Source organism: Rhincodon typus, chromosome 25, assembly GCF_021869965.1.
Source record: "Rhincodon typus isolate 14 chromosome 25, sRhiTyp1.1, whole genome shotgun sequence".
Classification (NCBI taxonomy): domain Eukaryota; kingdom Metazoa; phylum Chordata; class Chondrichthyes; order Orectolobiformes; family Rhincodontidae; genus Rhincodon; species Rhincodon typus.
Window position 1 is genome coordinate 35317658 of NC_063356.1, and position 26067 is coordinate 35343724.

General features: G+C 38.5%; 2 protein-coding genes across 2 annotated transcripts in view; one reads left to right on the forward strand and one right to left on the reverse strand.

The window, feature by feature from the left end:
* LOC109913838 (cadherin EGF LAG seven-pass G-type receptor 2-like) overlaps positions 1 to 26067 on the reverse strand; it is a 990249-nt gene that overhangs the window by 591622 nt on the left and 372560 nt on the right. The window lies entirely within an intron of this gene.
* cfap276 (cilia and flagella associated protein 276) overlaps positions 1 to 26067 on the forward strand; it is a 27421-nt gene continuing 1354 nt past the window's right edge. The window contains exons 1-5 of the mRNA XM_020511785.2: positions 1 to 52; positions 10229 to 10544; positions 14938 to 15054; positions 18338 to 18450; positions 25033 to 25235. Of these exons, the coding sequence (XP_020367374.1) occupies positions 10464 to 10544; positions 14938 to 15054; positions 18338 to 18450; positions 25033 to 25235 (514 nt within the window). The 5' untranslated portion in view covers positions 1 to 52; positions 10229 to 10463. The remainder of the gene's footprint in view (positions 53 to 10228; positions 10545 to 14937; positions 15055 to 18337; positions 18451 to 25032; positions 25236 to 26067) is intronic.

The following is a 26067-nucleotide window of genomic DNA, read 5'->3' on the forward strand; positions in this document are numbered from 1 at the left end:
TGAGAGTCAACCAAAATGCTGTGGGTCTGGAGTCACACGCAGGCCTGACCAAGTAAGGATGGCAGTTTCTTTCCCTAAAGGACATTAGTGAACCAGATGGGTTTTCCCGACAATTGGCAATGGATTTATGGTCATCATTAGATTCTCAATTCCAGATATTTACTGAATTCAAATTCCATCTCCTGCTGTGGCGCTAATTTGAACACAGGTCCCCAGAACTTTATCTGGGTCTCTGGATTAACAGTCCAGCAATAATATCATTAGGCCATCATCTCCCCTTTTATTTAAGTGCTTATCCAAATGTCTTTTAAATATTGTAACTGTATCTGCACCCATCACTTCCTCTGGCAGTTCATTTCAGACATGAACCACTCTCTGTGTAAAAAAAATGCCTCTCGTCATGTTAAAAACTTTTTCCTCTCACCTTAAAAACATGCCCCCTAGTTTTGAACTCCCTCACCTGAGGGAAAAGACCCTTGATATTTGCCTTATCTTTGCCCCTCATGATTTTATAAACCTCTATAAGGCCACCCTTTAACCTCCTACGCTCCAGTGAAAAAGGTCCCAGCCTATTTTTAGAACTCAAACCCTCCATTCCCGGCAACATCCTGGTAAATCTTTTCTGAGCCTTCTTCCAATTTAATAATTTCCTTGTTATAGCAGCGTGACCAGAACTGTGCACAATACTCCAGAAGAGGCATCACCAACATCCTGTATAACCTCAACATGATGTTCCAACTCCTATACTCAAATTAGTGTTTCTTCATTGTTCTTCTGAACTAAAAGAATAATTACCATGAACATCGATGCTAAACATGCAATAGTATCTTTACCACAGTAATCACACTTCATTAGTGAACTACTCAACACTGTTAGATGGATGGACTGCAGAAAAAAGAAGTGACTATGAAAATTTAACTTGAATTAAAATACTCTTCTTCCAGTTTGACAAGCAGTGTTGATAACTGTACACTTAGCCTCACAACAAATATTTGCTGTTTTGCCATAAGAATTCCTTTATATATTGTCTCACGTCTATAATATAAATCAATCATTATATAATTGTATAGGCTTTGTAATATTCATTAAGAATATAAATTGATGGCTGCATAAATATTTGTCCAAAAAAACAAATTAATGGTTGAAAAACATTAGTAAGTATCCATGATCAAGACTCAATGAAGAGTATTGTATTATAATAAAGATGATTATACCCATTGGAACATTGTGATTCTGGCCCTGATGGGACAATGGGTACATGTTGTATAAGAAACCATTCCAGAGATTTTAAAGTGAAATTTGATATCTTGAAGTCTTTCATGTCAGAATTTGGAATTTGACATTTAATTAGTCACCTTTCTCAAACCAATAAATAAGTTAAATAGAATTTATGATAATCTAAAATACACATAGACTATTTCCAGGAACAAATCTAATGTATTGAAAGGCATTTTGACATGCAAATTTTATTGGCCTGAATTGTGCAATCAGAAATGAAAGCATGGTACCCAATGTTCCTTATGTTTACAGGTTCCTGCAAATTTGTAATGGGTTTTTGAACAACCACTTACGACTACTAGAGATTCCTTTCAGTTCAGCACCCTCTACAGGAGTTCTAGGATTATATGAGCAGTGGATGCAACCACATGCTTCTTTAACCAATTGGATTGAGGCAAGTGCACGTGCAATGGGTTAGGATCATGTGGTAGCATTAAGATGATGTCATGGAGTTGCGCATCACCGAGTGAAAAATACCACTGTGTGAGCAGAGTTAGAATACTCTGGAAGAAACAGAACCAGAACGATCACTCTGGTAGACACACTATAATGAAACTCTCTGGAAGAAACACAGAGATCACATGAACTTGAACACACAAATAAAGTAGATTAATCCATGTCTAATGTAGCTAAAATTTAATGCTTACCATATATCACAAGATTTAGTATGTCGAGAAAACAGAGTGTTACTTTGAAGTCTAGGCTTGAAGATAGTCCTTGACTTTGTATTCTCCTCAATTAGTGTGGAAAGAACCCAAACTCATAGTGCAGCATCAAAGCACATGATAAAACATGATGGCAGCTAGAATTCACCTCCTAGAAAATCATGATGGCAGCAAAGATCAAAAAATTAACCTGAGAGCTTCTGGAGACGAAATAGTTCAAAAATATGGCAATATAACTTTAAGACCAGCAACAGCTAAAAAAAAAGCCACAATGCTGAATAGCTGCTATGAAGGAAATATCCTTGAATAGAAACTCCTCAAAGTAACCACTAGAACAATTTAAGTTCAAAAAATGCCTTTTACAGCCAGTAATAGGGGTGAGATCAGTAAAAGCTCACTAGCTGCTAAGGAGAAAAATCTGAATTATATACCTGAGAAAAGATGCTGATAATCAAACACCCAAAGGAGATACAATCAATTTGAGGAAAAGGCCATAAAAGTCCATTTTCACCTGGAAAAACTAGGCCAAGGAGCAGTTAAGACATCTAAAAATGATTTTAAAAATTAACATCTATAGTGTTAGCTCAGTTGAGATCATCTATATAAACACAGTCCACAAATTAAGCCTAATACTCCTGCGTCTGTATAGTTTATTACCATACTGTGTTGTACATTTATCCATTGCACTATCACAAAAAGCATAACATGGTAAAAACATTGTTGTTAGGATTTAAACAATACAAAATTATTGAAGCAAAACTGAGTTGTTAAACATTTAGAAGTGAGGTCTTATTAATTAGGCAATCAAAGCTCAAGTATATTTATATTTTAGATGTCTGCATTTTCAGTGCTCCAGTGAACAATCTAGGGTGATAGTTAAAAGATTGCAAAGTCATTGAGTACTAAAAGTCTGAATTGAAATAAAAAGCAATATCAAGAAAATCCATTGTTAGTACATTCCAATCAGATCCTTTGTGATGAAATTTAATTTTCAAAAATTACTTTTCAATATTCCTCAAATTCTGTGAAAACCAATTACTCTAATATCAGCTATATATCAAAAAAGATACATGTTTTTGTAAATAATCAGTATGTCATTTTATTCCAGAAAGATGGACAATAATTCTAAGACAGTTGTGAATAAATATGGCAAATAATTCAAGAAGAAACCTCTTTAAAAAGCAAATGTTAAGAATGCAAAACGTCCATTTGGAGCATTAGAGTCCTGAGGTGAATAGAAAAGATGATTTTCAAGGGAAGCTAACTAAGTATGTGAGGGAGAATGGGGTGTACCAATATGTAGATAAAAGTAGCATGATGTGGGAGGAGGCATTTGGAGCATAAACAGCAGTATACAACAGTTAGGTTAAAATGTCTGTTTCTGTGCTGTGCATAGTTTAGTAACACATTGAGGTATAAATCTTCACTCAAACCCTGAACATTGAGGTACGCTTATCCACTGAGTCACTACATAGTAGAAACAATACGTTTTAGGATTTATACATAGCAAAATTATAAAATCAAAACCGTAAATTCTACACAATTGCACTTAATTTAACATAAATAAATATTTATTAAATTAATCAAACTTACATTCAAAATATTTCTACCCGCACCCAATATTTTATTACTTTTTGAAATTCAATTAAAATGCATGCTATATATTGACTAGTAATCACATAAAATAGTCAAGTTTTGCAAGTTCTATTTTCTGAAAAGTTGGTCTTTGTTCTGTATTCACATATTTTTGATATTAACCATGGTGGATGGAATAGCTAGAGATTCCGACTTCCCTAGATCCACTTGGATATTTGCACATTCAACAAATTAGGTAATGTTGTCATATTAAGTGGTATGTATCAATACAAAAATAAATCAGTTAGTATTAACCCATTGAGAACTGAATTTCTGTTAATTTTCAAATGGCACTGCTGCTAAAATATAGGTACTTCTTGCAACAATGAGTTGATAAAATTGATGGTGTTAAGTCAGTCATTTTGAAATATTTCTGTGTAGGGTACAGAGTGCAACATTGGCATTATCAGTAACCCTCTGTTGTAAAGTCTGTAGCCTCAAGTCAGCCACGCAACTGAAGCAATACTATAGTTGTGTATATTTTTAACATAAAGGGATAAAAATAAATAACTCAGATGAGAAGAAATAGAGAAAGAAGTTATAGAGAGAAAGAAAATATCTAATTCAGAATGCTTGAAACATTGCATACGAATTCACAACAGTGTTAAATGGACAGAAATTAGACCCCACAAAACCTCTGAGTTCCACTATGGACCCTGAAAGGTTCTTATGTTCCAGTTTGAAAACTTAGAATGATGTTGGAAATGCAGCATGCCAAGCTTATCGCTAATGAAAGATAGATTAATGTTTATAGCTGACAGCCATTTGTTAAATTGCTTTATGTTTCACTGAAATACCAGTACAGCCATTGTTTCAGATGCTGGCAGAACTGCTGTGAATCTGTGGACATTTTGTTTCCTCATGCATTTTCTTCAGCAGTATAACAGTCTTTCCAATTACACCATGCCACTCCATAACTTCTAGGCACTATATAGATATATTGAACTTACACTTGTTTAAAATAAGTTAGTTCAATTTAAAAGTTCACTCACTGCATCCAGGAAGCTTCTGCCTTGTCAAGGAACCTGATTCAAAAGCAAACCATTTCCAACAGCCAAATCAAATAAGCATCTTTAAAATTAATTAATACTTCCCTTGCATAAAGAAATTATTACTGCCACTTCCCAGCTGGAGATATTTCTGCATTCTTTAGGTTATTCATGTCAGTATGTATATTAACATGACACCGCACATATGTCCCATGAAATATTCTTCATATTTCCCAGAAATAAGGTTGCTAATCTTTTGAATCAAACTATTTTCTTTGAAAATCCATTTAAATAGGTTTAAAATAAAGTGTCATAACCTTATTTTATTTCCATGAAAACTATGGTGACAAAACTGAAGCATTTTATTGATAACATATCCTTGTAATGGTTTTCTGTCCCTGTATGCATGGAGTTAAAAAGAACAACTTCACAATAGAAGATGGGTTGGGTTGTTTTAATATGAAATAGCACCAGAACTGATATTATGAAGAAGGAAGTATTTTGGATCCAGGCACTGAGGATCTTGCATGCACCCAAACTAGAGGTCTGAGAATTGATGGAAATTAAATTTCAAGCCTCATCTGAATAATTGCCATAGGACTCCACTGGCAACTCATTTTATGGAGGATGTCTATTTTGAACAATTTGCACCACTGGAGCTGCCTCTCATGTATGTTCTGCATGAAAGGATTGATGAAATTCCCCAGAAGCAGGCATTCCCATGCAATGAACCAGTTAATGCTAAGATAATTATTTATTTGTCAATACTATTCCCACACAATTTACTAACTTTGGCTCAAGGTGTTGAGGGAAGAGGCAATTTCTTATTTTACTCCTATTTTAGTCATTATAAACTTCAGTTACCAATTAGAAATGAAAACTGTAAAGAAAATCAGGAAACCTTTTGGACAAGGTTTTGTCCACTTAGTTCCCGTTGGTATTATTTACAGCAATCAAAAGGATGGGTATTGATATACTGATTATACTTCACAGCAACAATATCTTAATCATAAACTGAAACTATTAAATTCAACAAGTAGTAGTATAAAACAGTGAATTTTTAAATATTACAGATAGAATGTAGCACGAACTGTATAAGGTGTAGATGGTAAGCTGTGTCCCACGTCAAAAGGGATCTCCAGCAATGCTGCAACAAGTTTAATAATTACTTAATGATCTTTTATACCCTGCAAGAGTTAGTACCACAATCTCTTTGTTATCTCACAGGCAGCGAGCCAGCACTCAGTTGATCCCTGAGGCTGATAGACTACAACCCTCAACGCTGCAAGAATCATGTCCACTTAAGGGCTAAAACTCACCTCATCGTTCCAAACTACTAACCTTCCCTGCTGTCTGCACTTGTTACGCTTTCTGTGGGACATCACACCACATCTCCATTAATTGGTCATGTCCAAATCCATCATACTCATTCCATTTTGTTGTCTCATTGCAGGAAGAACTGGCCAACTCACCAGGCTGATGTCTCAATACTACCCTGACTGACCTATTTGTAATACCCGGACTTGTGCTTGACCTGTAGGACTGATCATGCTCAACACCCTTTAGTGTGATTATATGAGCCCCTTGACTGAATGGGATGGTATACCCTGACTGACTACAGTCTCCCTTCACCTCAGTGAGGATTTTGTCCTTTTAATTTGCATACATTGTCAATTGCTTGAAGCAGATGCAGTGTATTTGCTGTGATCTAGCCTCCACAACTCTCTAGGGTAGGGAATTCCAGACATTCAGTGTCCTCTGGGCGAAGAAATTCCTTCACATCTCAGTTTTAAATGAATCTCCCCTGATTCTTTAACCAGGTCCCTTAATTTGAGATTCTCTGCCAGTGGAAACATCTTCTCATGCCCAGTCTGTCATGCCCCCTCAGCATCTTCTATGTTTAGAATACCCCTCATTCTTCTAAATGGTAATGAATAAAGGTCTAATCTGTTTTGCCATTCTTGATACATTCTTGTCAATCCCTTCATCCCAGGAATCGGCTTAGCTAATTAAAACAGAGAACTGCAAATGCTTGAGACTGAAATGAAAACAGAAAGCATTAGAGAAACTCAGTCGATCTGGCAACATCTGTGGAGAGAAAAATAGAGTTAACATTTCAGAACTGACAAAGGCTCACTGGACTTGAAATGTTAATTCTGTTTTTTCTTTCCACAGATGCTGCCAGGCCTATTGACCTTCTCCAGCACTTTCTGTTTTTGTAACAACCTACTGAATCTCTTTTGAACAGACTTCAACACCAGTACATAGTTTTTAAAATACAGGGCCCAAAACTGTACACAGTATTCGATGTGCAGCTTCACCAATGCCTGTATAATTGCAACAAGACTTCCCCATTTTAAATTCAAACCTCTTAGCAATAAAGATGAAAGTTCTATTTGTCTTCCTTTACTTGCTGCACTTGCATGCTAACATTTTGAGTTTCATGCACAAGAATACCCAGATCCCTCAGTGCTGCACTTTTTAGAGTTTCTTTTCATTTGGCCAATAGCCTGTCTTTCCTACAATAAACTCCATCTGCCAATTTTTTGCCAACTCAATTGATCCAAATCCCCTTGCAGATTCCTTATGTCTTTATCACAATGTGCCCTTCCATCTATTTTTGTGTGGCATCAACAAACTTGGAGACATTATTCTTTCTTCCCTACTCTAAGTCATTAATAAAAATTGAAAATAATTGAGGCCCTAGGCCTGAAAAAGACCCATTAATCCCAACTCTCTGTCTTCTGTGTGTTAACTAATCTTCAATCCATGCTAATACATTAGCCCCAATTCTGTAAGCTCCCGTTTTGTGCAATAACCTTTTATTCAGCACCATATTGAATGCCTTCTGAAAGTTCAAATACCTCCTCCAAGGTCCCACACTTACTTCAGCTACTCGCTTGCTTTTTATATACCCACAAAAACTCTTCCTGTTTGTTTTTTGTCTTGCCAACTTATTTTCATAATCAATTGTCTCCCTCCTTATTAGCTTTTTAGTCATTCCTAAAAAAAAAGTTCCAGTCCTCTGTCCTACCAATAATTTTTACAACTTCATATGCCTCAGCTTTTGATTGGATACTCTCCTTGGCCACTTTTATTAACCACAGATGGCTCATCTTTCTTCGTGAGTCCTTTTTGATTGGAATAAATTTTTGCTGAGCAATATGAAATATCTGCTTAAATGTCTGCCACTGCTCATCCATTGACCTTCCCTTTAGTCTATTTTCCCAGCCTACTTTAGACAACTCTTTCTTCATACTTTTGAAATTGCCCTAATTTATTTGAGGATACTGGTTTGAGACTCAAGTTACCCACCCTGAAGCTGAATTTAAAATTCAACCTTGTTGTGAATGCTACCCTCAAGGCAAAAGATCCTACCTTTTTACACATTACTAGATCTAAAACAGCCTGTTCCAGGACAGATTCTGTAACACACTGCTCTAAGAAGCAATCCCTGTGCACTCTAGAAATTTGCCTTCCATATCATCTTTGTCCATCTGATTTGTCTAATCAATGTGTGGATTAAAATCACCCATGACAACTGTAGTGTCCTTCTTAGATGCCTCGATTATTTCTTGATTTATTCTTTGTGCTAAAGTGAAGCAACTCTTCAGGGGCTTATAGATAACTCCCACCCTTGACGTTTTTTCCCTTACCATTCCTATTTCCACCCAAAATGATTCCACAATTATATCATTACTCTCCACTTCACTGATACCTTTCCTTATTAATAAAGCTGTCCCAACTCATTTTGCATTTTGCTGTGAAAACTTTTGAAAATTGAGTGCAGTCTTGGTAACTCTGTAACTATGTCTCCATAATAGTTATCAAGTCTATTTTAAGCTGTCAACTCATCTATCTTACTACAACTACTGTGTGCATTCAGATAAAGAAACTTAAACTTTGACATTTTACTATTGTTAACCTGTCTGGTTCTAATTTCTACTGCATTTTTCTATGTATATTTTGTACTCTTTCCTGTCACACTTTATCACTCATTTCTTCAATACCTTGCACCTCTGCTTTCCTGTTACTTTTTGATTTTTTAAAGTTTTCTTCAATTGAACCTGGCACCCCTCTCCCTCAAAAACCAATTAGTTAAAAACACCGCATCTACAAATATAGCTGTACGACTCGACAGGACACTGGTCCCAGCACGGTTCAAATGAAGCCCAACCCAATGAGCAACTGGCTCTTTCCCTGTACTGGTGTCATGAATTGGAACCCATTTGTCCCACACCCATCTTTGAGCCATGCATTTACCTTGATAATTCTATTTACCATACTGTATGATCTCTTTGGGATCATTCATTGAGAAAATAAGAAAGAGCTCTTGCGCATTAAAGTCAGACAGATGTTTAAAGCGTTAGAGATAGTAGGAACTGCAGATGCTGGAGAATCTGAGATAACAAGTTGTAGAGCTGGATGAACACAGCAGGCCAAGCAGCATCAGAGGGGCAGGAAAGCTGATGTTTTGGGTCCAGACCCTACTTCAGAAATGGGGGAGGGGAAAGGGGACTCTGAAATAAATAGGGAGAGAGGGGGAGGCGGGTAGAAGATGGATAAAGGAGAAGATAGGTGGAGAGGAGACAGACAGGTCAAAGAGCCAGGGTTGGAGCCAGTAAAGGTGAGTGTAGGTGAGGAGTTAGGGAGGGGACAGGTCAAGGAGGCAGGATGAGGCTGGTAGGTAGGAGATGGGGGTGGGGCTTGAGGTGGGAGGAGTGGATAGGTGGGAGGAAGGACAGGTTAGGGAGGCGGAGACGAGCTGGGCTGGTTTTGGGATGCGGTCGGGGGAGGGGAGATTTTGAAGCTTGTGAAGTCCAGCTCGTCTCCAAGGGTTCCCAAGCACTGCAGGCTTGGGAGGCTTTGGGACCGCTTTGTGGAGCACCTACGCTCGGTTCGCAACAAACGACTGCACCTCCCTGTCACGAACCATTTCAACTCCCCCTCCCACTCCTTGGACGACATGTCCATCCTGGGCCTCCTGCAATGCTACAACGATGCCACCCGAAGGTTGCAGGAACAGCATCTCATATTTCACTTGGAAACCCTGCAGCCCAATGGTATCAATGTGGATTTCACAAGCTTCAAAATCTCCCCTCCCCCGACTGCATCCCAAAACCAGCCCAGCTCATCCCCACCTCCCTAACCTGTCCTCCCACCTATCCCCTCCTCCCACCTCAAGCCCCACCCCCATCTCCTACCGACTAACCTCATCCTGCCCCCTTGACCTGTCTGTCCTCCCTGGACTGACCTATCCCCTCCCTAACTCCCCAGCTACACTCACCTTTACTGGCTCCATCCCCACCTCTTTGACCTGTCTGTCTCCTCTCCACCTATCTTCTCCTCTATCCATCTTCTATCCGCCTCCCCCTTTCTCCCTATTTATTTCAGAACCCCCTTCCCCTCCCCCATTTCTGAAGAAGGGTCTAGGCCCGAAACGTCAGCCTTCCTGCTCCTCTGATTGCTGCTTGGCCTGCTGTGTTCATCCAGCTCTACACCTTGTTACTCTGTCTAAAGCATTAGGAGAAATAGAGGAGGCAAAAGCCATGATATCGTTGAGGCGAATAGCAGATAAACACTGTAAGCGGAGGTAGATATGAGGACAGAACAGTATTCTGCTGTGTGATTGATAAGACACAAAACTCTATTGTTTTACAGTGGTATTTTCTGGTCCTTTATTGTCCCAAATTGTAAACATACGGACGAAAATTCCTCGCAGCGTTCACTAGAAGGCAGCAAAGACAACACCATCGTGGTAACCATAGAGATTCTGAAACATGATCACCTAGCAACGCATTGTACCACTATAAACAAATCTCGACGCAACTGCACGAACTCAGGGAGATTTCTTGCCCTTAGAACCCAGCCGGAGCGGCCACCTCGCTGAAAAAAAATGCCTGAAACCAGAGACCCATTCCCTTTTCCGAGATATGAAAATGATGATGATTTCAGAGGTCAGAGAAAGGATACACAGGTATTGCAACAACATGGACGTTTACATTATTAACTCGCACGTTGCAAATGTGCTCCTTACATCTTATTTCGGATTTCTCAGTTTTCTGATTTAATTGCTGCATTTTACTAATTTCGATAAAATAACGTAAGCATTTTATCAGCTCTTTGTGTTTTTGATTTTTAGCACGAAATGGGCGTGGTGGCTACGCTACATACATTTTTAAAAGTGCGACGCATTTCGTTTTATTTTCTCTGGCGGTCCCCACAAGGTTGCAGTCTGTTGATGCTTGCCAATTTATTAACTTCAGTAATGTGCGGCAGTGTGCCAAATAAAAGAACAAGACTTCACAACGCAAAGTAAATGCAGAGACCTAACATTTTAAATCAGTTTACGGCTGGAAATCTGATAAACAAAAAACGCAAATCTTTTGTAATTGATGTACATGAAACATTCAGTTTATTGCCATTGCTTTGTTTTTCAAAATGCCGTGAACAGTTCCCGAGCATCAAAGTTGAACTCAGGATTAACATTTTAAGGAAAAATGCTTCCGTAACTATCCCAGGATGTCAGCAGTGATTTAGTGGTTGACAGTCTTTCTTATGAATCAAAAGGTTCTGGATTCAAGGCCGTTCCAGAATTTGTGTACGACTGTCAATGCTGGCAGAGTATTCTATTAGAGAATTGAAGGAGTGCTGCCTCTTGGTGAGACAATAAATGGTGGTCCCATCTGACTGCTTAGCTGGATGCAAAAGATTCCAAAGCACTATTTTGAAGAGAAGGGGATTTATTCGGATGTTATGGCTAATATTTATACCTCAATCGAAAACTAATTATCTTGTCATTATCACACGGCTGTAGAGTGAGTTAATTGGCTGCTTCATTTCCTACTTTACAACAGCAACTGCATTTAGAAAGTTCTTCATTCACTGAAAGATTCATTGAGATGCCTGGTAGCTGTAAAACGTGTTATATAAATGTGAATCTTTTTATTTCTAATAGTTTCAGCCAATTTAATTCAGTTTCGTGACAACAGTTTCTGCTGCATCTCCATGCCAACTATATTGCATAAATTGGTGTTTTCTTTCAAAATTCGATTTCTTGTGTACCAATTCTGAAGATGCAAGATAAAAATCTTCAACTTCATGTCTCATTCTCAATTTTATTCCTATGTTTGTTTGATGTCACTTCTATTATTTTTTCTTGATTTTTATTTTTAAAAAAGTTTGCTTTCATTCAATGAAGGAAACCTAGCAATGATTCCTTCATTTTGATCTGGGGAACTACATTTTAATTAAGCCGTGATGGAGTTATGTCACAAAAATAATGTTTTTTATTGTGCCAACTAATGGGGTTAATTAAAGGGGAGCCACTCCTCATCTAGTTGTGACTACCTCTTTTGCTTCTAAACTCCAATGAATACATGCCCAACTTGCCTGAACTTTTCCCATAACTGCTTCATCACAGGAATCTGTCAAATGAACTTTCTCCAAACTGCTTTAAATGCTGTTACTATATCCTTTCTCAAATAAGAAGACCAAAATGTACCAAATACTCCAGATGTGGTCTCACCCACACTCAATGCAATTGTCACAAAACCTCCTCACTTTTATATTCCATTCCCCTTGCGATAAACAACAACATTTCATTTGCCTTCCTAATAACTTACTGTCACTGCATTCTAACCTTTTTTGGAATTCAAACAGAAAGTCATCCAGATCTCTTTGTACCACAGAGTTTTGTAGTCTTTCACTATTTAAATAATATACTGATTTTCTATTCTTATTTTTATATCTTTTTCTACATCTGCCAATTATATTTTCCCATTCATTTTATCTAACCAAATCCACTTATAGATTCTTCATTTCCTCCACACAATTTACTTTCCCACCAATCTTTTTGTCATCAGCAAAGTTAGCAATCTGGTGTTAGGTTAATTCTTCAAAATCTTTTGTACAGGCAGTAAATATTTGAGGAGCTAGCACTGATTCATATGGCACTCCATTAGATACAGCTTTCCAACCCCAAAATGATGCATTTACCTTTACCCTCTGCTTCCAAGTAGTCAATCAAACCTCTACCAAACTAATATGTTCCCCTGTACATCATGGGCTTCTATTTTGTGTAGTAATTTTTGAAATCTAGCGCACCCCATCGACAGGTTCCCTTTTATCCATATTAATGTTACATGCTCAAATAACTTGGGGCAGCATGGTGGCTCAGTGGTTAGCACTGCAATGCCAGAGACCCGGGTTCAATTCCAGCCTCAGGCAACTGTCTGTGTGGAGTTTGCATGTTCTCCCTATATCTGTGTGGGTTTCCTTCGGGTGCTCCGGTTTCCTCCCACAGTCCAAAGATGTGCAGGCTAGGTGGATTGGCCATGCTAAATTGTCCATAGTGCCCAGGGATATTTAGTTAGGTGGGTTAGACATGGGAAATGCAGGGGTAGGGGAACTGGTCTGGGTGGGATGCTCTTCAGCGGGGCAGTGTGGACTTGTTGGGCCAAATCGCCTGTTTCCACATTGTAGGGATTCTATGAACTCAAATTGTCAAAGATGTTGACTTGCTTAATTGCGTTAAGATTTTCTGATCCATCTGATTTGCCCTTTAATAGACATCTCCCATTCATTATTAAGACTGACTCCAAAAAGCTAAGCTATGTATTTTCTGGTCATCATTCTTCTATTCAACAATTCCTGACTTTCTGTAAAATTTCAGGTCTGTGCAAAACTGGAATATCATTTGTATGTCTAGGAATCTCTTGTAATCTCTTTTATTCTAGTCAGCAAAGAAGATCAAACATTTTGTCAGAAGGATATCCCATCTGTTGCCTTTTAGCCTTTAGCATGTCTTGCTTTGTACCTTATCAATACTATAATGATCACTATTTTCCTGAACTTCTGTTTTTTTCCCATGCTTCATCCTACCAGTTTTCCTCTTCCTTATAGGTCAGAATATGCAACTGTAGTATGATTCCTTTTTAATGATGATGCTTCCCAATAATTTAATTGGACAACATATTGTGCTGTTTCCCACATAAACTCAATCTTTCACTGAAAAACAAAACTGTATATCCCAAAATGGTGCTACTGAGTTGGAGTACAATACAAATTTCAGCTACACTATCCTGACCTGGGGAGATGTGTACCACAAATTTAGATCTGGGACATTTTTGCAACTGTTTAAAAAAAAAGGAATATGGGACAAAAAGCCTTCTTGTATTCACCCCTCACATTCTTCACACCCATACGATCTCCATGTTCCATCCATGCAAACCCATGTGATGCGGTGCCCTTCAACATGTGCCCTCGTGCCCTCACACCCCCAAGGGCAACCTATGCATGCCTGCCAACTGCCATTGCCCTGTATAGACCAATGTCATCCTTGCCCCATCTACCAATCTATATCCTCACAGCCTCCATGCCACCTTACACAGTATACGCCTTTGAATACAAATACCTCAAGACGAGAAATACAGGTGGGCTGTAATTATGTTGTTGTGGTTCACAGAGGCAGCTACATTTTAAAGCATAGCTACCTTCAATCAGATCCAACTTTCAGTAGTAGGATGTCCAAAATGCAATTTGTGCACTCCAGACCTTGTCTGAACCTACTGGAATTAGGGCACCTTTTTGGAATAGAATGAAATATAATATAAAAAATCATACAAGTAAGGTCCTGGCATTATTTTAGACCTCTCACAAATAAACACAGACAAAAATATGAATCAGGTTCAGAAGCAGGCCATTCAGCCCCTCAAGTCTGCTCTACTGTTCAAGAAGATCAGATTTTAATGTCAAATCTGCATTCCCACCTCTCCCTGATAACCACTCAGTTCCTTTCTTAACAAGAATCAATCTACCACTGCCTTAAATGTATTCAAGGAAAATATTTTAAATCTTCTTGGAATTATTTTAACTATTTAGTCAGAATGATTACAGTCACCCACACTATCTAATCATTTCAGTTTAGATTGTTGATGGAGGATTATGGTATGCATTTTAAAGCAGAAATGCAGTTTATTTTACGCAAAAGGATCAGTGTTCCGGCAGATGGAGTCTATCATGCTAGACAAGTGTAAATGTATAATCAGATTTATTGATGAAAATACAATCATCTTAATTCATTTCAATTTTTCTTATCACTTTGGTTAATTAACAGACTTCTGGTTGAGAATTGGTTAAACTGCCAACAATCATTTTACTTATAAAATTTAGGTTTTGCAGGAGGCATTTTACTTGACAGGAGGCATTTAATCCAAATAAATTGAGCTGGTTTCAAACCCTTTTCTAATTCTGAAAGGAGAGTGCATCCAGTCACCTGAAAGAAAATCCCATGCTTTTCTAAATCAGCAAACATATTAAAGGGTAATGACCTGACCTTCCTTTGGTCTTGCATTCTCATTTTCGTGCAGGTTCCTCAGAATCTCAAACCAAGTCATTTAGCACAACAGGAGGATCCATGGAATCGACTCAATGCAGCAGTGACCGTGGCAAGTGCAAGCAAAGGAATTTTCCTCTATAATCCCAAGGTATAAGATTATAGAATACATGAAATATACAGTAATGTAACACAAACAGCCATGCAGCATGACATAGTGGGAATGTGCATTAGTAATCCAGAGTTCCAGACTAATGTTTTGGAGAGATGGGTCCAGATGGCAGAAAGTGAAATTTGAATTCAACAAAATCTGAAATTAAAAGCTGGTTTATTGGAAAGCATGTAATCATTGCTGTAAAAACCAAGCTGGTTTATTAATGTCATAAGAAAGAAATCCGCCATCCTTATCTGGTCTGGCCTATGTGTGACTCCAGACTCATAAATGTGTGTCACTCTTAACTACCCTTTGAAATGGCCAACTGAGACTGTTAGTTCAAGAGCAACTAGGGATGGGCAACAAATGCTGGTCTTGCCAACAATACCCACATCCCATACAAGAATAAAGAAAACGGGTGATTCTCTATTTGTCAGTAACTTGCTGCCATCTGTAATGTGAAATTCTAAAATCACATCTGAGCTATTGTTCATAACACCAATGTAAATTCAGCCCATTGAAGGTTATCCACTCAGTATCCTCTAATGCAAGGGAACAGACTTGTGCTTATTAATAAAACACTTCCACATCTTGAATATTTTGGTGGCCAAAGGACAATTAAGAATAAGCAATAAACACTGGACCAGCCAGTGCCACCCACATTCCATGAACAAATTAAAGAAGTATATAGCTTTGAGTGCCAAGGTGGTACTGGCTGTTCATCCATGCCACTGAGGCCAAGATATAGACAAACATGTCTCAGAGTTTCGACAGTTACTTCAGCACCATTTATTTCCTGCAAATCAGAGTTGCAGACTTGCAGAGTTGCTACTTCATAGATTTCCAGAATAATGCTGCACCTCATGTGGTGAGGACTCCAAAAGTTTAGCCACACAGTGTACTGTGCTGTTTCCTACTCCAACTCAGACTTTTGTAGAACCTTAAAACTGAGAGATGTGAGTTTTGGATCCTAAGTCAGAAATGCAGAGCCAGTATAAATCTCAGCTCCACAAACTGGACCTGGGAATAATTCTGCTAGAGGTTTGGATTTTCATTCTGTGAGGGTTCGTCGAGCATGGGATTTACACAGGTGGGTAAAAATGAGAGTCAAGGTCATCAGTCCTACAAATAGTTCGGACGAGCCTCAGGGGTTGCCAGGTGCACAGATGTATTCCTGGTTACCCATTAATATGTAGATTTATTACTGATTGTTGTATGTTTTTGGACTTATGGTTTTGATTCACATGAAGCCAGCCTCTCTATGTCCTTCTTGATATATACTGCTGTTATGAGAAACTGTAGCTTTACCACATGGGTAGTCATGAAATATCTTTTTGGTTGAAGATCTTACCATTAAAAGATCTTAATGCCTGCCAAGTAGGAAATCATGTTTTAACACTTCAGAGCACTGAACAAGTTTCCGTTATTGAGTTTCTGATTGAATAACAGGGAGGATTTCTTCCAGTCACCCTACTCACATGAGCACAAGTGAAGCAGAGCACAGTCGAGGTGAGGTGAGAGTGACTACCTTTGACTTCAAGGCCGCATGTGACTGGATGTGGCATCAAGGAGCCCTGGCAGAATTAGAATCAACAGGAATCAGAGAGAAATCTTTCCACTGGTTGGTGTCATACCTAGTATAAAGGTTGTGGTTATTGGAGGTCAGTCATCAGAACTCCAGGTCATCTCTGCAGGAGTGCGTCAGGGTAGTGTCCTAGGCCCAACCATCTTCAGCTGTTTCATCAATGACCTTTCATCCATCATTAGAACAGAAGTGGAGATGTTTGCTGATGATTGTTCAATGTTCAGCAACATTAGATGCTGAAGTAGTCCATGTTCAAATTCAGAAATACCTGGATGATAGCTAGGCTAGATTCATAACTGTCAAATAATATTTGCGCCACACAAGTGCCAGACAATGACCTTCTACATCAAGAAAGAATCTAACCATCATCCCTTAACATTCAATGGTTTTACTATTTCTGAATCCCCCACTATGAACATCCTAGAGATTGCCAGTGACCAGAACTGAACTGAACAAGCTGTATATTATAATGGCTATAACAGCAGATCAAAGGCTAGGAATCCAGCAGCGAGTACTTCACCTCCTAACTCCCCAAAGCCGATTCACCATCTACAAGACAAAAGTCAGGAATGTCCTTTAGTACTCCCTACTTGATGGATGAGTGCAGCTCCAACAATAGTCAAGCAGTTTGACTTCATCCAAGACAAAGAAGTCTGCTTGATTGGCATCATATCCCCAACATGCACTCCTTACAACACTAATGTACAGTAGCAGCAATGTATACCATCTACAAGATGTACTGTAAAAATTAAACAAGACTGCAAGACAGCATCTTTCAAACTCAAAATCACTAATTGGAAGGACACGGGTAACAGATAATGGGAACACCACCATCTGCAAGTTCCCTGCTAAGCCACCCATCATCTTAACTTGGAGCTCTATTGCTGTTCCTTCACGATTAGTTGGTCGAAATCTTGGAACTCCCTAACAATATTACGCATATAGCTACTCCAAAAGGACTGCTGCAGTTCAGGAAGGTTGCTTGCCACCATCTTCTCAAGGGCAACTAAGGATGAGCAACAAATGCGGGCACAGTCTTCAAAGCCCACATCCTCTGAATAAATAAATAAAATGAAGTCTGTTTGACCAAAACTGTAAACACTCCTGTATTTGTAAGTTTAAACCATTTAATTCAGCTCATGCATCTCAGAGGCTGGCAGATCTCTGCGTTAGGGCTTGTACCTGGGTACAGAGGACGAAGTCTGATTGCTGCAGTAGTGGCAACACTTGTGATAGATTAGACATCTAAAGCTCGCATCTACTGTTTACTGCTTAATGGATGTCTACCATGTGTAAACAAAGAAAAATTGTGCCAGAGCTGAAATCATATTACTCCCACATCCTTTTCAAACTAGCTTAATATTTGCACATATTATTGTTGCAACCTAGCGTATTGGAAGCAACAGAAGCCTTGATGTAATGCAAAGAGGACAGGATCCTGACATAACAAGATTTTAATCATTTTATCTATTGCTTTGTCTGAAGAGGATATATGGTACTTGGCAGTTAGTTAAAATAACCCACTGAATGTCTCCAATTAATTATGAAAGTGAGTAATATGGTAACTAGACTAATTAGGCAGAAAATGCCTTCTTGAACAAAATTGAAGTCCAAAACTTTTTTATAAACTCAACACTTCTAAAGTTCATGGTTCATTTATTTTTATGTATTGAAGGCTGTATGTTGTTCTAACAGGCACCAAAAGACAGTCTGGATCTCCATCTTAATTCTGTTTATAATCATTCAGAGGATTTTTTGAAACATAAGAATGAGGTACTTCTTCAAAAAGCAACCTGTGAACCTCAGAGGTAAGTACAATTTACGTTATTTTGTCATTGAAATATTAACTGTAAAAAAAAATCGTAACACAGGGATTTATAATCAGGTTAACAATGGTATTAGATTAATTCTAACATTTTTGTATCCATTACTTCCAGGAAAAATAGAATTTGCAACACTTTATGAAGGTCCCGTATACAAATCTTGAAAGTCAGTGCCACTTTGCCAAGTTGCTGCATAAGGAAAAACTGTTCTTCACAATGACAAATGTAAAACTTGATCTGATTAACTTGCATTGCAAACTGGCCCAAATAAATGAATAGATTAACCTTGGAATCACAGAATTGTTACAGAGAGAGGTCATTCAGCCTGTCATGTCTGTACTGGCTCTTGGAACATTTTGATTTATTGCCATTCTCCTGTCATTCCTCTAACTCTGCACTCTGTTTCTATTTAAATAAATATCTAATGCCCTTTCAAATGTCTTAATTGAACCTGCCTCCACCATACTGCCAGGCAGTATTATATTCTATCCACTAAGAACTCACTATGTGAAAATATTTTCTTTCATTTTGCACTTACTTCTTTTGCAAACCACTTTAAACCTATGTCCCCTGGGGTCTCAATTCTCTTAACAGCAGGAACAGTTTCTCCCTATCTACTCTATCCAGGCTGCTATACACGAGAAGATGAATGTTTCTGGTCAGAGTCCAAAGCCACATTTTTAATGAAAGCTTTACTTCAATTAACCACACTATATAAAATTCACACCCCACACATGAACAAAAACGCCATATCTACTGCCTCACTAAGAGTACTTTTTACTACTTATGCGATCTTTTAGCTTCCCAAGCTAAATGGCAACATATAATTCCTTTCCCTACAAGAAAATTTATAATCCCCACTGTTCTAAAAACTCATCACAAAGATTTGCTTAAGAAACATTCATAAAATCAATAAATTTCATGTTGCTGGATTTCCCAATGGCAGAAATTTCAAAACACTGTGCTTTTTGTTATTGTTTTCGATACTTTGTTCACTTGAATAATATCTTTCACTTTTGGATTTTTGACAGTTGTACTTAATTCTAATACTTTAAAACTGGCATCACAATTCATCTATTTCAGCTTTGGAAGCCACTGGATTATTTTTGAGGACCTATTTTGATGAATAGCAATAGGGCTAATATTTTCCAAAAATGATTGTTGATGCAAAGTGACATTTGATCCATTTGGCCTGACTTCCAATTTTGAATTCTGTTTTACGTTCAGTTATGACAATGTCTTCAAATTCACTGTTTCTACTCCAGAAAAAAAAATTGTGCATCATATAGATGCCTGATGGATTCCTCTTATGGTACTAGTACAACTTGGCATGGTCTACTTTGAACTGGGGGTAGCCTAATATTAATATTATTGACCTTACTGAGAATTACTAAACTCCTGATGCATCTTTTAGGCCACATCCATATCCTGTATCTTGCCTTCTGTCTCTTTCTGGACTAGTTCTGTTTGACTTCCCTCTCCTATTAATAAGATTCTTATCAATGGCTCGTGATCTTTTTCAAGGGCCATGTTCACTCCCAGACCCACTGTTTGAGCCTACATGGCATTTTCTTGCCTTTAATCTTCACGCAACCAAACAATGGGCCAAACCTCCTGCCCTTCACCCTGTATGTGCATCCAGTTTTTATATTTTCCAGTGGCTTTCCTTCCTCTACTTATAACAGTCACATTTATCCTTTGACTAGCCCCTTCTGGTAAACATTTGACTTTGGTACCCACTTTTGGTGATTGTCCTTTGGGACCAATGGGCCTCATTCTGATTATCAGAACTGAACCGTCTACCATCAGACAACTGCCAATTGTGGCAGCTTGATCTCATTGCTTTGCAACGTTTGGGTATGAAAAGTACCTGGCTTCTCATTATTTTCTATAACTCCTTCAGAAACGGAAGATTTGTAGTTCATACCAAGCAGTCTTGAAGAGTTTAATCAAACAGTCCGGCCCCATGCTGTACAACAGTTTTTTTTTGTATCTGTACTAATAATCTTCCCCAAGCCTTCCTATCCTTTAACCCCACTCTCTTATAATAAAACATATCTTTCAGACTGAAACGAGTTTCCAATGACCTTCCCATATATCTTGGGGCACAATGAATTCTATCTGAGACTTCAGCTTCAATGAAAGCCTTTCTGTACGTCATCCGCTTCCACCACATGCATTTAAATGCTCTGGACAACTGGAGCTAATTGAAGCACCTCCCAGTCTGGGGACTGATCACTTATTACTGATGGAACTTTAGCATTTCCATCACAAACCAACTGATATGCATTGTATCCTCCAGATGGAAAATTCTCCATGTGTTTGAGCTTCATTCCAGAATTTGACCAAGTCCCTAGATTATTACTTCAGTACAACATAAGTGGAATCATTATCTTTTTTTAGAGGTGTGGTATTTCAATGGAAATTTTTCTTTTATTCATTTATGGGATGAGAGCGCCGCTGGCTAGTCAGTATTTGTTGCCCATCCCTAATTGCCCAGAGGGCAGTTAAGAGCCAACCACATTGCTGTCGGTCTGGAGGCACATGTAGGTCAGACCAGGTGAGGATGGCAGATTTCCTTCCCTGAAGGACATTAGTGAACCAGATGGGTTTTTCCGACAATCGACAATGGATTCACGGTCATCATTAGATTCTTAATTCCAGATATTCTGGATCCCCAGAACATTTTCTGGGTCTCTGGATTAACAGTCCAGTGATAATACCACTAGGCCATTGCCTCCCCCATAATATTAAACTATTAACTATTTCTTAGGTGTGTCCTTTGGTAGAATTTCAAGAGTAGGGAACTTTCCTGGCTAACATTCTTTCCATTACCAAATAGAGTTTAAGAAGGCATTGATCATTTTGCTATTTATATACAAATGTGTTTTCTGAAGGGCAATTAGGGATGGACAAGAAATTTGGCCTTGCTAGCTCTATACATATTCCATGGTTTTACCTAAAATAATGTCTCAAAATATTTTACTACCTAAAATTGTGTTACATAATAGAGCAGTAATTTATATTACAGCAAGGAGAATGATGCTCCAGTGCGTTGTATTTGGTGAGACTGATTTTCCAGGCATGACAGATGAAGAACATCAAAAGTACCTTCTCTATGATATCCTATCAAAAGTACCCTCAGCAGTTTGAACCCACCTGTATCTCTGTCTTCAATCTATAACCAGGCCTCTAGCTTACAGTTGATGCAAGAATTCCTTTTAGAATGGACAAATGCACCCAAAAATGAGAAACAAAAATGGACCATTTTCTGATAGCCAGAGGACCAAGGAATTTTTGGCTACTATTTTAAAAAATCCCCACATTTTACTTCATGGCCCTGAAGCACATAACCTCATAAGATCAGAAATGTTTTATGGTGCAGAAGAAGGTCCTTTAATCCATCATACCTACACAAGCTCTTCAAATGAACATATCATTTCTCATATCACCCTTGTGTTTTTGTAAATCACTTTCAATTTATGCCCTCTCATTCTTGTTCCTTTTACAAGTGGGAACAGTTCTCCCTACCTCATCTATGCAACCCACTCATAATTTTGAAAACATCTATTAGATTGCCTCATAGTCTTCTTCGCTGAGAAGAAGAGTCCCAACCTCTCCAATCTATCCACATCACTGAAATTTCCCATCCCTGGAACCAATCTGATAAATTGCTTCTGCACTTTCTCCAATCCTTTCTGTAATGTGGTGCACAGAACTGCACAGAATACTCCAACTTATGTCTAACAAGTATTTTATACAAGTTCAACATCACCCCCTTGATCTTGTATTGTATGTCCTTATTAACAACACTGAGAATAATGTATGTATTACTTACTGCTCTTTCCATCTCTGCCGTCACCTTCAATGACCTGTGCACATTTACATCCAGGTCCCACTTCTTCTGCACCCCCTTTCAAATTGTACTCCTATTTTTACATTATCTTTCAATGTTCTTCCTATCAAAATGCATCATTTCACAGTTCTTTGCATTAAAACTTAGTAAGGAACTTTCTAACAGTGATCATCTGTGATTCTTTATTTTGAGTGAGTTAGGGACAAACTCAAGCCCACTTTCATTGGCAACTGCTGAATTTGATTCTCGACCAGGCAGAGACATGGTAAAATTATTTCTGTGCACATTTTGAATTATCACTGAAAGATAGTATGGGACAAAGGTGTCACCCCATTTAAAAAAAATCAGACAAATATGATGTTCTTTAATTTGCAGGATCTCCCTCGATGTTAGAAAGCACAGAGAGGTGGTCACCCACTTGTTAGGGGCAAGTAGGAAGAAAGGGAATGGGCAATCACCAGGCAGCACAAGAGAATCAACCAGGTACTTCAGGAGTGGAAATAGTAAGAACTGCAGATGCTGGAGCCAGAGCCAATACAGTGTGGAGCTGGAGGAACACTGTAGGTCAGGCAGCATCAGAGGAGCAGGAAAGTCGGGTCCCGACCCAAAATGTCGACTTTCCTGCTCCTCTGATGCACTTCAGGAGTGTCCAGGGTTCCTGCTTACTAAACCATTTTCTCTTCTGGATGCTGGAGTGGGCAATGGTTCCTTGGAGGAGTGCAATACGAGCAAAGCCCATGATGCCACACTACCACAACAGTACAAGAAGGTAGCATTAATAGGGGATTCTTTAGTTAGGAGACCAGCCAGGCATTTCATGGACCATGATGGAAACAGCAGTAAGTAACACATACTGTATTCTCAGCATTATTCTGTGCACCACATTACAGAAAGGTTTGGAGAAAGTGCGGAAGCAATTTATAAGATTGGTTCCAAGGATGGGAAATTTCAGTGATGTGGATAGATTGGAGAGGTTGGGACTCTTCTCCTCAGAGAGAAGAAGACTATGAGGTGATCTGATAGATGTTTTCAAAATTATGAGTGGGCTGCATAGATGAGGTAGGGAGAAACTGTTCCTACTTGTAAAAGGAACAAGAATGAGAGGGCATAAAGTTAAAGTGATTTGCAAAAACACAATGGTGATATGAGAAAAACCTTTTCACTCAGTGAGTAGTTAGGATGTTGATTGCACAGCCTGGAAGTGTGGTGGAAGCAGGTTGAATTAACTGCTTCAACCTGCAGTTCAAGAGGGCATTGGTCAATTATTTAGATAAAAATAATATGCAAGGGCTGTGTAAAAAGCAGGTGACTGGCATGAGGTAATGATGTTCATTTGAAGACCTTCTTCTGCACTGTAAAACATTTCTGATCTTATGAGTCTATGTGCTTTAGGGCCATAAAGTAAAATGTGGGGATTTTTTTGAACGGTAGCCAGAAATTTCTTGGTCCTCCGGCTATCAGAAAATAGTCCATTTTTGTTTCTCATTTTTGGGTGCGTATGTCCATTCTAAATGGAATTCCTGCCTCAACTGCATGCTATTGGAAGCTGAAGGGTGACCTTGTAGAGGTTGATAAAATCATGAGGGGCATAGATAGGGTAAATAGACAAGGTCTTTTCCCCAGGATAGGGGAATCAAAACTAGAGGGCATAGGTTTAAGGTGAGAGGGAAAAGATTTAAAAGGGACCTAAGGGGGCAACTTTTTAATGCAGAGGGTGGTGCGTGTATGGAATGAGCTGCCAGTGGAAGTGGTGAAGCTGGTACAATTACAACATTTAAAAGGCATCTGGATGGGTATATGAAAAGGAAGAGTTTAAAGGAATTTGGGCCAAATGCTGGCAACTGGGACTAGATTTATCTAGGATATCTGGTCAACATGGACGATTTGGAACAAAGGGTCTGTTTCCGCGCTGTACATCTCGATGACTAATAGCATCGACAATAGCCCACTCACCAAAAGTTTTTCTCTATCTGTACCGAACCATGTCATGATCTTGAAAACATTAATTGGCCATTTTGTAACCTTGCAAATTCTGGAGAGAACAGGCCACATTTTTACAATCTTTGTTTATCACAGAAATTTTTCATTCCTGGTAACTGGTAGACCTGTTTCACACTCTTGTAATAGCCTTTACATCTTCCCTGTTGTGTTAATTCCAGAATTATAGAGAATACTGCAATTTTAGGTTGTATTAATAGAACCATTCAATATAAATCATAGTATAATATTCTGTTATTATACAGGTTGCAGGTTTGACCGCACCAAAGTCCTACACAGCTTTGGTTCCCTTATATATTTAGTGATGTTCTAGCTGGGAAAAGGCTACCGGAGATCAAAGGAGTCCTTAATACTCTTAACTACTTAGATACATGCAAGGGGCTGATTGTCCTCACTTTAAAGGAGCTTGGGCAGATGCAATTTGATAAAGATCTATAAAATAATTAAATAGTTGGTTAGGGTGGCAATGAATAGATCATTGTGCTTTAAAATATTGGTATGAAGAGGAGGGTATAAATTTAAACCAAGCAAGAGTCTGGATATTATGCAATCTGTTTCCAGGGAGTCATGAGATTTTGGAATACATTACAGGTTGGAGTTGTATTGCTGACTCTATAAATGCTCCAACTAATCAAAAATATTTAAGGTCCTGATAAATAATCTCTGTGAACATATAACTTAATTGTTTGTTGCATTTTCTAAATTATTTACAGGGGCTGTTGGTTGGGCATGGATGACCAACTTCCAGAAGACATTTTTCGTCGGAAAATGGCAAAGGATGCAGTGCAGAAAGATATTTGTGACTGTGCACCTGAACAGCCAGACACCACAGCTAACTATTTATGTGAAAGACCTCCACCGAGACATTGGATGTCGCCGGCAAAATTATCCATTCATAGCATTGAGGGAGCAATAAGTGAGAAACTAGTTCTGTGAAGCATTATCAGTCTTTAGTGAAAATAAATATACGTGCACTCCTTGCTGCAATGTGTATCACCTAGCAAGCTTAACTGCTCGTGTAGGATTTCATTGTACCTGGAATTTCCAACAAATCCCACTACCCCTCCCCACACTGCCCACTCTTTAATACTTAGTTATTTGTGATAGAACAAGAAATTGGACACATATGGAATTTCAGTATGCAATGGTTGATTCATTTTGATTGAGGAGTAAAAAAAAAATCAAATAATTGTCATGTACTCTTGCATATGTAAAGTGGTATTCACAAGTTAGACTTGATATCAGGAAATGGTTCACTTCTATATGATGCTTCACTATATTGGGCCTTCTATGTTAAGTTTTTCAATATTGCCTAGTAAGAAACATTTCTAAATATCTAAAGCAAGACGAAGTGACAATAACTCTAATTTTAACACTTAATTTTATTAATTAAACCTAAAATAATCCAACATCACATCATGGGAATATTAGAGAGTTCAATTTGTAACCATTGACATTAGTGCAAGAAAATTTGGACTTCACTCAACATCGAAGTTGTGGTTTTACCTAAACCAGGTTAGTGGAAACCAGATGCACAGACGGTTGTATTCACCAATTACATACTTCCTGCAAATTTCACACTTCCTTTTCACAACTTTTCATTTTAACATGTTTTTCTAAGGGGCCCGAAAGGACACCTGTTTGTGTCCAGTGGATAACAAGGTGTAGAGCTGGATGAACACAGCAGGCCAAGCAGCATCAGAGGAGCAGGAAAGCTGATGTTTCGGGCCCAGACCCTTCTTCAGAAA